This window comes from Vanacampus margaritifer, chromosome 10 (assembly GCF_051991255.1).
Source record: "Vanacampus margaritifer isolate UIUO_Vmar chromosome 10, RoL_Vmar_1.0, whole genome shotgun sequence".
NCBI classification, from domain to species: domain Eukaryota; kingdom Metazoa; phylum Chordata; class Actinopteri; order Syngnathiformes; family Syngnathidae; genus Vanacampus; species Vanacampus margaritifer.
Window position 1 is genome coordinate 27249133 of NC_135441.1, and position 13176 is coordinate 27262308.

At 41.4% G+C, this 13176-nt stretch overlaps 1 protein-coding gene across 1 annotated transcript in view; it reads left to right on the forward strand.

Moving 5' to 3' along the window:
• Positions 1-13176, forward strand: part of kdrl (kinase insert domain receptor like) — a 57918-nt gene that overhangs the window by 26769 nt on the left and 17973 nt on the right. The window contains exons 15-25 of the mRNA XM_077577644.1: positions 236-364; positions 1415-1521; positions 1716-1848; positions 1920-2024; positions 3643-3756; positions 4023-4111; positions 4184-4340; positions 6330-6427; positions 6827-6949; positions 7041-7152; positions 9933-10032. Of these exons, the coding sequence (XP_077433770.1) occupies positions 236-364; positions 1415-1521; positions 1716-1848; positions 1920-2024; positions 3643-3756; positions 4023-4111; positions 4184-4340; positions 6330-6427; positions 6827-6949; positions 7041-7152; positions 9933-10032 (1267 nt within the window). The remainder of the gene's footprint in view (positions 1-235; positions 365-1414; positions 1522-1715; positions 1849-1919; positions 2025-3642; positions 3757-4022; positions 4112-4183; positions 4341-6329; positions 6428-6826; positions 6950-7040; positions 7153-9932; positions 10033-13176) is intronic.

A 13176-nucleotide genomic window follows, 5' to 3' on the forward strand; every position in this document is an offset into this window, starting at 1 on the left:
AACGGCTGAGCCCCATGAAAACTGCCTAGCAACAAGTGAGCGCTTATGACAAACCTCTGATAAGATAAAAAGAATTCATGGAAAGTTATTCTGGTCTATTTTACCGGCTGAACACAACGTCACCACTAACAAGAATGTTTGCTATTCGAAGCCACATTTTCACAAGCTCAAGCGCCTGAAGAAAAAAGAACTGAACACCTTTTTTTTAATAAGCGGTTTCCCCTCCGGCTGGCAGGAATCACTCTAAAGACGGACGGCGTGCTGAACATCGAGAGGGTGAAGAAGGACGACGAGGGCCTCTACGAGTGCGTGGCCGCCAACAGCGAGGGCGTCGTCAAGACCGGCGCTTTTGTCGCCGTGCTCGGTAAGATTTTGGACCGTCGCTGAGATCAAAACGATCGCGTCCATGTGAGAAGTCAAACGCTGTCGTTCCAAGTACAAGTACTTGGGTTCATAAAAATAAATAAAAAAGACTGGTAAAAATAGAAGTACTGATTCTACTATTTTACAGTACGCAAGTCAAAGTACAAATAATTACTCTCTGAAATGTACTCAAGTACAAAAGTACAAAAAAAATTGACGAAGTAAGTAGAAAGTACAAGTGACTGTTTTCAAAGAGACTAAAAGTAAAAACACCAATAAATAAATACAGTACTCAAGTAACGTAACATTAAGTACAGTAACAAAGTATTTGTACTTTGTTACTGCCAAACACTGCAAGGAAGTGAATTCTCTTGAGGCGTCTGATCAAAGCTGTGGGTGGTTGCGTCGAGGTCGTTGCGACGAGGTCGTTGACCTGCGGGAAGCGTGAAGAGGTTCCGCTAATGACGACAAGGAGAAGTTGACGGCGCAACGGCTGCAAGGGCGCGTGTCATTGTTTTTGGAGGAAGAATGAGAAGAAGGCGGCCTTCGGCTATTTTCACAAAGATGTTTACAGGAAGTGATGTGTGGCTTTAATTGCACATCGTCCAAGTGTCACGCGTTTGAAGCTATTGTTTAGCCTGTTTGATGACTTGAGCCATTGATGAGTGTGGGCGAATTCCATTTTCCAGGGTTTCATGAAATCTGGGGGTTGCATCCTAGTCATGTTAATGATCTGCTGGATCCTTGTTTTACAGAACTTGTGGTTTCTCGCAGACCCCCCCCCAAAAAAAAAAATTAAATACCGATTTTGATGAGAATTAATGGCACTTCCCCACAACTTGAAGCGATCGTCATCTTCAGTTTCATAGGTTGGACCACAGTCAGAAGAAATCGTATACTGCCCCCTATAGGTCAGGAGTTGGACAACAACAACAAAAACTTGATTTCGAGCAGTAGTCATCTGAATGTTGTGCCTTTCCCAAAATGACAAACATGGAGTTGGCCCACTCAAGTTGTCAGCGGCTGACTTGTTGTCTCGCTCTTTCTACAGGGGAGGAAGGGAAGCCAAACGTGGAGGTCATCATCCTGGTGTGCACCGGAGCCGCCGCCACCTTCCTCTGGCTCATGCTCATCCTCTTCATCCGCAAGCTGAGGAAGGTATGAGATGTTTTGTTTTTTTGTTTTTTTTTTGCTGCAAACAACTTTGAGGTAGCGGTTTTCTAAAAACTCAGCTCAAGCTCAGTCGTCGTCAAACCTTTTAAAACAAAAGGTCGAAACGACTGAAGGGCATGAAAGCGAGTAGCACACGCTCAACAAACACAAAACGTTTGTGTTGATCCTGTCCTACCCAGCAACAGCCGGCGCACTACAAAATGGGCCCGTCCATCATCATTGACCCCGACGAGTGTCCTCTGGACGAGCAGAACGATCTCCTGCAGTACGACAGCAGCAAATGGGAGTTTCCCCGCGATCGCCTCCGATTAGGTGAGCAACGTAAGCGGGCCCGTTTCCAACATGGAAGCTAAACTCCGCCTCCTTCTTCTTCTTCTCACCAGGCAAAACTCTGGGCCACGGCGCCTTCGGAAAAGTGGTGGAGGCGTCTGCCTTCGGGATCGACAAACTCTCCACCTGCAAGACCGTTGCCGTCAAGATGCTGAAAGGTTCCAGCATTTTCATTCATTTGTCTGCGCTTAGGAATTCGTGTGTCCACGTCACACGCAGGCCCCGACGGCCCCCCGGGTTCAACTTGGGGGTGACACCGACATGAGCTGGCTTGCATTAACCTCACATGGCGGACGGAGCGTTGCGGGGGAGCGCTGGGATGATCAAATCCATCCTCAAGATGGATTTCTGCCGCACATGACGGACGCGCCATTTGGTTGAAAGCCGAGTGCGGTCGCAAGCGTACGCAAAGACCGCCGTCCACGAGGGGATGGAAGGCAGCGCTTCTCCGAGCTGTAGATTGGGGGTCCGCAAAATCATTTGCTATTATGTCCAAGTGCGGCGGTCAATATAATGCGATAAACCTCCTTACGTTAACCTTTTGGGCCAATTCAAAGCTCAAATCTGATTGTGACATATCATCACATAAATATGGTCGCCAAATGAATAACATTTTTAGAACAAAAAGGCACAACACAGGAATAAATAATTATTTCTACTTTAGGGTTGCTCCCACCCCAGAATATACATCATTTAATAATCCCAATTTTTTTTTTTATAAAAATAAAGGCGTCTAAACCAGAGTGAAATACAATTGTGTCCCTAATTAATGATTTTTTTTATTATTAATATTAATTTATTTCAGGCAATAGCATTTCACAGTGAAACACAATGGAGACAAACAATTATATTGCCAGTTTTGTATCATACCAACAAAAGCAAAATGTAATGATGCAATGATATTCTTGACATAAATTTTTTTTTTATTATCATAACTGCTTTTCTCCCCAAAAAAGCATGAATAAGCAGGGGCTTTAACATTTCTTTTTTTCACATCTTGATCAAATTTAAGAATTGTCTTCGTTACAAAATGGTGTCGAATTTGAAATATAGATGCACCATTGTTTAGATTTGCAAACTATTATCAATCCTGGACTTTGTGATACGAGCGGATAACGTATCAGCGCAGATAAGCACGTGAATAAATGGATGTTGTGGAATTCATCGTCAGGAATAACGAACGCTCTCGCCGGCTCCGTCGTCGACTCGCAGGTCAACTTTAATGGCAAGCAAGCAGATTGACTCGGTTTGCCGAACGGAGCGGAGACTTTGTGGCTCATCAATTTCTGGCTGGGCCAAGCAACATAAAACCCCACAAAGTCAACATCCTCGCTAAGTCAAGCTTAGCCGCATTCTTCACATTATGTTTAATGAACGTGCGATATTAAATCCCAAACGCCAACGATAACGTCTCGTGTTTGGACTCAGCTGTCCTATTTGCACATGATGACTTCACTATTATGCATCTGGAACGTGCGGAAAGCCGTTTGAGAAGTTCTGCTTCATATCCAGCTTAAGGTCCTCGTACCAGTGCACGCTTTGTTTTCGCTAGTAAGACAAGAGTGCATCCACTTTCAAATGGATAAAGTATATGGAAGAAACGCTCAAATGTTCTTTCCATCGTAGCTCTGCTTGATTCGAAATCGTTTTCTGAATTTGTAGCTGACAACAGATGATGACTTTTAGGACGACTCGCAGTACATGACACGAGTATGATTGCGATGATCGGAAACAATCGTACACAATCGTAATGAATGGCATGCGCCTTCCCCACAGGCGGCGCCACGTCCAACGAGCGCAAAGCGCTGATGTCGGAGCTGAAGATCCTGATTCACATCGGCCACCACCTCAACGTGGTCAACCTGCTGGGCGCGTGCACCAAGCCCGGAGGTCAGAATTCACACGGCCTCCTACTCACCCGTATACTCCACGATGGCCGTTCGCCTAACTTACTGTCACCACAAAATAAAGTCAGCTGGGATAGGCTCCAGCTTACTCGCACCCAATGACGATAAAGAATCATCATTTTATCAGCTAACAAAAAAAAAAAGTCTGCTAGCTTAATGCTAAGATATAATGCAAAACGCCATCGACGGGCTAAGGTAAATTAGCATCGCTGTTGTATGCTTGGTTCATTGTGCGTCCCGTCTAAGCAGGGCCCTTGATGATGATCGTGGAGTTCTGCAAATACGGCAATTTGTCCAACTATTTACGAGGCAAGCGAGACGACTTTGTGGTTTACAAGGTGAGTCTCCTGCTCCGTCGGTGAGACTTCCTCACGGCTCCAGCGTCAGCACGACGTGTGCTTTGCGCTCAGATCCAGGACGGCAAGGAGACGTCGTCGTCGGGCACGGCGTGCGAGCTGAGCGAGTTGATGAAGCGCCGGCTGGAGAGCGTGGCCAGCACGGGAAGTTCGGCCAGCTCCGGTTTCATCGAAGATAAAAGCTACTGCGACTCGGAGGAAGAGGAAGACGGTAACGGCCTTGCATTCCTTGCGGCTTCCGTTTCGGTTTCTTCCTCCTGTTTACCTTCCTGCTGCTGCTTCGCACTACAACAACCAAAAGTATCCTATTTTTTTCCATGAAAATGCTCGGCTATTCTCTTCGGTTTGATAGCATTTCATTTAGCTGCGTTGCTTCCACGACGTCATGTTAGATTGATTTTGTCGGATTTCAGCCTCCCTGTGTTGTCAACTGCACTATGACTTCAGCAAAGCATTAACAAGGAATACAGCACAACCTAAAAACAGCTGGCTCAAAACAGAACACCATTTTGGTCTATAAAAATAAAAATACATGAATAAATACATGAACGAATAAATAAATAAATAAATAAATAAACACACAAATAAATAAATAAATGTCCAACTAAAAATTGGGTTGTTTTACACAAAATAATTGAAACAATTCTTTGGGTCATTTTACACAAGATAACCCAGAAAGTTGGGTTATTAAATATAACTGTCACTATTTGCATGAGATAGCGAATAGCGAAAAGCCACCTATTATTGACGCACATTATAAATGTTTTTTTCCCCTTTAAACCTCCAAAATTAATGAAAAAAAAAATGAGAATGCACTTAATAAACTTAAAAAATAAATGGGGGTACTAAGTATTTTTTTCCTCCCTTTTTTTCTAATTTTTGGTTGGGGGGAAAAAAAAGTAAAATAAATCCATAATAAAATAAAAATAATAAATGGTACTACCCAAAATAAAACTGGACTGTTTTCCACAAAATAACCTCCCAGGTGGTTCGACTCGTAATTGAAGGCAAGTCGTTTATTGCATCATTTCCTCCCCGGTTGCTCTTTGAACTCTGAAGACGCCACTCAGCAGACGTTTCGTTGGCGTCCTATTTTGGCTTTCCCTAACAAAATGTTTCCTCACCTCACTTTGTGCCGGTTTTCTCTTAACGAGCTGTGGACGAGTGTGATGTTCAGGGTCCATTTGAAGCCAGGAAATAAGACAATTACGGAACACGAGACGATTTCTGATCGAACTGATTCGACTTCAACTTTGTCCTCCCGTAGCCAAAGTGCTGGCCTTCTATCATGTCGGCATTTTTCTACCCTCTGATTGGTTGGTGAGAGTCCAACTTGTTCCTGAGCTAACTCCAACTAGCAAAACACGTCTGTAGCAACCAGTGCCACTTCTTCCGCCTCCGTTTGCCACCCCCGCCCGACCCCAAACTCCACCTTCCTCCCACGCGTCTGTTCCGCCCCCTCCCATTGGGGCACAAACACTCCCCCTCAGATTGTTTTGCGGTCCGCGTTTCCTCCCCCCTGTCCGTCCGTACAATCAGTCCCGCAGGCGGCCGCCGTCACCCCACTGGTTCTGGAGGCGGCGGCGTTTCCTGCGCTCGCTCTTTGTCTTTCTCTCTCGGCCCCGTACGGCAGACGGCTTGTTCCGGAGGTGTTATTTTGCTTTGATGAGTTGTTTACTCAGGTGGGGCTTCTTTTGAGGACCCCCCCCGACCCCGAGCGCGCATTTCACCTGACCCATTGTGCTTATAAATTTCATCCGAAAGGAAACATAAGATGGCTCCCACTTCTTACGCCTGAAGGCAACTTTTCAAACGAGATGGGAATTGAAATTTGCTATGGCTTTAACACGCTAGCAATCAGGCATCATAGTACACCGCACATTCTTGAAAGTGGCTCTGGATCTTCACCCACCCGAGCTGAACATGAGATAGGTGGAGAAAGTTGGTGGTGGTGGTGGTGGGGGGGGGGGGTTACTATGCAAATTAGCAGAATGTCTTGCATGCGTATTCATTTTCTAAAGTCGACTGATAACAAAAAAAGAAATAATTGTTTAACATTTGTTTATCATTTTTCATCAGGTCTCAAAGTCTTCCTTGTAGAATAATTGTTTTCATCATCATTCCTATCAATCCAGAAGAAAAAACATCTTTCACTGGATGACTGTTTTTTTTTTTTTTAATCCTTTTATTTGTTTTACAGAATCCGAGGATTTATACAAGCGCGTTTTGACTTTGGAAGATTTGATTTGCTACAGCTTCCAAGTTGCAAAGGGGATGGAGTTCTTGGCCTCTCGCAAGGTATTCAAAATCACTTGATGTCGTGTGTTGCGCAACAGCAGAAAGTTCATTACAGCAAATGAAAAACTCAACGTTTTTATGCAGAGGTCATGTTGTTTTGTTTCTCTCGTTTGATTGATTAAAAATGAAGAGCCAGCGAGCTCAAGTCCAAACTTTATAATGTTTTTCTCCATCCTATTTTCAAGCCACCTGTTTTTCGCAGCCCGGCACTCGTTCATTCCTCCGAGCTGAGCGGCTGCAGCCATTGTTGTTGATAAATAACCCCGCGTAGCCTGGATATCGGAGACACGATGTCCTTTCGCGCAATCGCTTAAGCACGTGTTGCTTTTCGAGCCGATTCGAATTACAAGCGAGCTTCCAAATCTCGACTCTTTCGCTTTCTTCCCGCGCGCCGCTCAGTGCATCCATCGGGATTTGGCTGCTCGAAACATCCTCCTCTCCGAGAACAACGTGGTGAAGATTTGCGACTTTGGGCTGGCCCGAGACATCTACAAGGATCCCGACTACGTGCGCAAAGGGGATGTGAGTCTCACCCGACGCCATCCGCAATAATCGCATATGAATGCAATATAATACGTCAGTGATTTTGAATCTTCATTTCGCGCTTGTCCAGGCGCGGCTGCCGCTCAAGTGGATGGCACCCGAGGCCATTTTTGACAAGATCTACACCACCCAAAGCGACGTGTGGTCCTTCGGCGTTCTCATGTGGGAGATCTTTTCCTTGGGTGGGTGCCAAGAATACATTGGATTTGATCACTTTTGATTCGAGCCAATGTCTTTATTCTATTTTAATTTTTTGGTGGTTAAAGTAAAATATTTGACTGCACAAAAAAAAAACAAAAAAAAAAGTAAGAACGTTTCTCATTGAAGTTGCTCGCTTTGTGAAAATCCTGAGCTTGACCCGGCATTCAAAGTGACCTTGCAAAAAAATGGCAGAATGACACAACTCATGTTAAGGCTGCTCGATTATGAAAAAAAAATATGATTCACAATTATTTTGGTAATAATTGGTCATCATTTATTTTTTGGTACAAAACAATAAAATATTTTAACATGTAAAAATAACACAAATCAAATGATTTGAAACGCGTTCCTTTTAGACCACACAACATCGATAAAATGTGTTATTTTAAAATTGGAAAATTTACATTGCAATGTATTTGTTATATACTTAGAAATTGTTATAGGACTGTTGCAAAATTTAAATAGTTTGCATAAATCTCTCGAGTACAAATTTTGAACTCCAATATGCTCACTATAGTATTAAGCATTGTAAAATTAATATTTTAATAATTTTGACAAAAGTGCAACTTGTGAAAAACAAACAAAAAAACAAATCAGAGTAGAATAGAGCAGCCATTTTTATGATTATGCCAATTTTGCAATTGTGGAGTGTCATAATTGTAATGGTAATTGAATTTCTAGAACTCACCTGGAGAAGTTCACAATCAATAGTTATGCTGATTATTAAATACTTCAATCTGTACATGTGAGTTTCATGTTTTGCTCCGACCAACCGATCAGAGCAACTCTTGGCCCTGTGAGGAAAAATTTGAAATCTGATCTGGTTTGAAGACAAAAACAACAACAAAAACAGCCGCATTGCTAGTATGATTGAAGTTCCCTGGGCCAACACTACTGATTGTGAAGACCCCGAACAGATTACATTGACATGGCAACACACTGAGGCGGAAATCTGATTGGATAAAAAAAAACGAATCTAACATCCGCGTTCACCTAAAAGATGACATTAGATTGGGAACAGCTGAATACAATTTCATATAATGAATATTTGACATGAAGTTGTAAATGTAGGTCAGTGGCCGCCACTGCTTGAATGTGAGCTCGCCAAACGGCGTTGCCAGGCAGCCGCGTCCTGACGTTAATGCAAAGTTGCCAAACCCCCCCCCCCCCGAGGGCGAGCGCATTGTGCGTTGCTTTTGCAGCGAGAGCCAACATTTCTATAGGCGGACTCGACATGAAATATTACACGTTCAAACGTCACCGCGGGAAGCCGCAAAAACATCACAGCAAATGGGAACAAAAAAAGAAGGGAGGGAAAAAAAAAACGCCTTTTGAGCAGGAACGTGAAAGAAAAGAAACGTGTGAGCAATCCTTAAAAGTGACGTCACTGACACATTTGTCTTACGTGAGCCGGCTCACATCTGGCTGCCGTTAGTCGGACAAATAAATCTTGAAAAGAGCCGTAGCAAATGAGCCACTTTTGAAACGGCGCCGTTCACGCGCTGATTGAGTGTGTACAGAAAATCAAACGGATGATTGCTTGTTTCCGTGGAACGCTCTGAAAATGTTCAACAATAGCAATTGTGACGGCTTCTTCTGTGGCAACACCTGGAAAAAAGTAGGTCAAGTCAAGTGTGTGTTTATTTCCATACAAAGTTTCGATGTGACCCCCCCAAAGTTGCCTTTTTTTTTCCTTCTTGAATTCATCCCGAGTCAGTATTGGAGTGGGAGGGGCCTCAAACGTGTCAAATGTTCAGACGGTGACTTTTGATGCATTTAAAAAGCTACAATCGCTACATACCGTCTCAAAGGTCGGACCTGGGGTCGTTCCCAAAGGATATTCAAGTGCTCTTTTTCCACATGGAACGTGAGCTGCAACATTCCCATTTGAGTTGCAGCCTTAACATTTTGGAAGCAAATAAACTGCTGAGGCCGCCGCTGCTGTTGATTGATGACACTCTTAAGTCAAACACAACTCGGGACTAAGCTGGCCGTATTTTACATTTATTGGCATGACACTGTAACTACTGTACATGTTTTGGTGCCAAAAAGTGTGGGCGGAGGGCAATCATTTCCCTTTATTGCCACATCAAATCTTATTTACACAATTCTGGCTGTCTTTGCGGCCTCCATCGTCACGTCGCCAGGAAAACATGGAAGATGGAGGGCCAAAACTGCCAACATTGAAAATAAATAAATGACTAAAAGTGAAAATAAAAACAGATATAAAAAAATATCATCCAAAAATTAAATACAAAAAATAAATATACATTTTAATAAAAACAACTATATATATAATACAAGTAGAAATAATAACAAAAATAAAAACGAGAATTTAAAAAATACAAATAAATACAAAAACAAATACAAAAATATTTAGATATAATTAAATGTCAATCAATAAATGAAAACGCTCTGCTCTCACATTTATTTATTTCATGCTGCAGATGCTCTGTCAGGATGAAATGTTATTCAAATGAGGGGGGCGGTCCTAAGCGTGTCTTGGGTTGGGCTCTGCCGTTGCAAACTTCCTTTCAATGGTCGAGTGAGACAGCGTGAAATAAATAAATGTGAGATCAGAGCGTTTTTATTTATTGATTGATATTTAATTCTATTTATTTTTTGAATCTCATTTTTTTTTTTTTGTACTTATTTTTACTTTTATTTATTTAGGGATATATATATAGAATAAGTAATAAATGCTTGCACGTCTCTTCCTGGTGTCATTTTGTAACAAGCGTGTTCCTGTGGCCCGGTTCAGGTGCGTCGCCGTACCCTGGTGTCCAAATTGACGAAGAGTTTTGCTGCAGACTGAAAGAAGGCACCCGGATGAGAGCCCCGGAATACTCTTCTTCTGAAATGTTAGTCTTCATCTCACTCTCACGAAATCGCAGGGTACACGAGTCAAAACGGGACACACACACACACACACACACACACACACACACACACACACACACAGGTTTGCCTCTGTGTATTATGAGGACATTTTTTCCAAACCTGTTTAATTGTGTATTACGGGGACACCCCTTTCCGCTAATGCCAGAGAGATGGGACTTGCACCCCAAATTTTTTTTTGGGGTCGTCCAGGGAAATTTCACTTCAAAACTTGAAAAAACTCAACGCACAAAAAAAAGAAAAACCTGAAAAAACAGTAATTATGAGGACATAGATAATGAGCTAAATAAGCCACGCCCATGGCAAAAATGGTAATTATGAGGACCAACTCACATTACAAGGACAAAGTTTACACAACACACAGCAACCATGTCACTGAAGTGACTTGAAAGTTCTGGCATTCTGGCGTTACACAAACTGAAATGACATTGATGTGTAATGACTTACCTGATATAAGGTCGCATTGTTGTGCATAACAATACTGTGAAATGCAAAGTCATACCTGATCCTTGAGCACCATGTTACAACTTTAGGACAGACTGAAACTGGTATGTTAATAAAACAATGCTTCTTATGTGAACAGGTTATCTAGGTCAAGCACATCTTTGTAATGGATAAATTAGACATGAAACCAGATGCAAAAGAGTCAGTGAACATTGAACATTTTATTCTTTAAAACATGACTACCTCTCATCTTAAAGATGAGCAGTTTTCTAATAGCTCATTACTGGAATACCTTCGGATTTCAGAATTTCTGAAACAGGTTCAATGTAGGAAGTGTCCGAAGTACTGTGAGAATCTGGAACATATTCCTCTGCTGATGAATCCTCACTTGAACTGGATACATCAGCAACCTAATTTTTTAAACAAAAACAATTATTACATACATACAGACATACATATACATATAGTCGCTGTCCTGTGAAAAACACTTCCACCATATTTTCCAGACTATAAAGCGCACCGTGATACAAGCCGTGCCGCCAAGAAGGATCGCTACCGGAGAGCAGCCCGCGACCTAAAAATGGAAACGTGTTTTTCACAGGACAGCAATGATATCCATATATACAGTAGACGCACACATACATGTGCATATATACAGCGGCTCTAAAATTGACACCTGCCGGATGCGGGTTAAAGTTCCTTTTGGCGGGTGGTCATAAATATTTACTAGCTTTACTTTGCTGTTACTTAGTGATGTTACACTCGAAGTAGAAGCTTGAGACAAGTGTCGAGCGCTCGCGGCAGAAGTAGCTCCCGCCATTGATGGGCTAATGTGCTAAAGTTCATTTACCAAAGATAGGTGGTCTTCATCATCAAGCAGTTTTGCATTTTTTTTTTTTTTTGCAATCAACGGGATATGTGCCAAATGCTGGAGCAAACTAGAAAAGCATTTAGAACCTAAAGTTTGTGCATATAATGTACTAAAGATTATTATAAATCTAGTCACCACATTTATTCGAAAGATGAGATGAAGCATTTAACAAGAGGGATAGTTAATATGCTTAATCTATGGCATTGCCCCTAAAACGGGTCTTGTGTGATACAGTCCTTCAGTTACAGTAGACGTTTTCTATTTTACTGAGTCAGACAGTCGTTAAGATTGAGACAATTGCTCAACATTTAGCTGCTTGCAACTAAAGACAGCGGTATAAACATGGGTCATAATTTATCCTCTTGACTAAATTATATTCATTCAATGAAAATGCCTGCACTATTAATCCTGGTTGCGTGAAACAAAGATCCATTGCAGATACAAATAACACACAAGATAAAATACCCATCATGCCAGTCCATTCTAGTGCAGCGAAAGGTCCAAAACATAAAGCACATTTATCCAAGCTTGATACAAGTGAATAAACTACCTGATGTTTACACTTCTGTTTAAAAAAAAATAAAAAAATTATAGCGAGTTCACCTCTAAAATCCACCATAAATAAATTAATGGGAAAAAAAGATCACTACAGTGCATAATCTAAATCACCAAACTGCCAACAAATCTTCAATTTGAGATATTTTTAATGTTGACTTGTAGAAATTTTAGTCCCATACAAGCGTATTGTTGGATACAGTATTTTTAACGTCTTGGCAATACACATTGCATAAACAATTGTTGTGATTATATTTGTTAGTTATATAGTTTAGCCCTAGCATCTACTCTACACTCTTCACTCCTAACGTCTTTCTTCTGAAAACTGATTTCAACATCAATATTCAAAAAGAAATCTCGTCACCTGGTCAACTTTGTCTGTGACAGCTACGTCTTCAGCTATGTCTTCAGGTTGTGCGTCAGTTCAAACCTGGTACACATGAAGAAAAAAATACATATAAAATTCAATTCTTAGTAATACACAAGACTGTACCTGTGCATGTACACAGTTACAGTACATACAGAACAATGAATAGGTTAAAGTATTGTGAATGCAAACTCATTTTATTTGCCATTACAAAAATAAATAAATAAATCCTTCTGCACTACAGGTTTGTGTAAATTGGTGACGTCTATTTTTCACAATGAAACAAAAACAAGAAAATACACAGTCCTCAGAGAATCCATACCTGACCAGAGTATGAATTGTGAGGACTGTATGTGTAACTCCAAGCCCTGAAAACTTATTTTACACTCACAGTGTATAAATACACTGTCCTCAGAGTGTCAGTTATTCACAACTACGACATTGTGAGGACTATGTATCTGCGAGGGCTGCTCAGTATTGACAAAACATGCGACATGGGTGTTTTATACAGTGATGGAGATTATTTAAGCATTTAACACATACCTAAAAAAAGAGATCTATCCATATACATATATATACACATACATATAGATATATATACTGTATACATAGCGAGACAGACAGACAGACATAGCGAGATGGACAGAGCGAGACAGATAGATATAGAAAATAAAGATAGAGATAAAGATAAAGAGATCTTTATAATCCAAAGAAAGAAATGCATGTTAATGCGGAAAAATAAGCATGCTCATTGTGATCTAATCTTATCCAATTAAGTTATTTTTTGTTAGTAATGCCCCTCGATACGGTTCTCTCGTATGGCGATGCGCAATTCAGGTAGTCTCTGATTGGTCAAAGTCAGACTAAAGT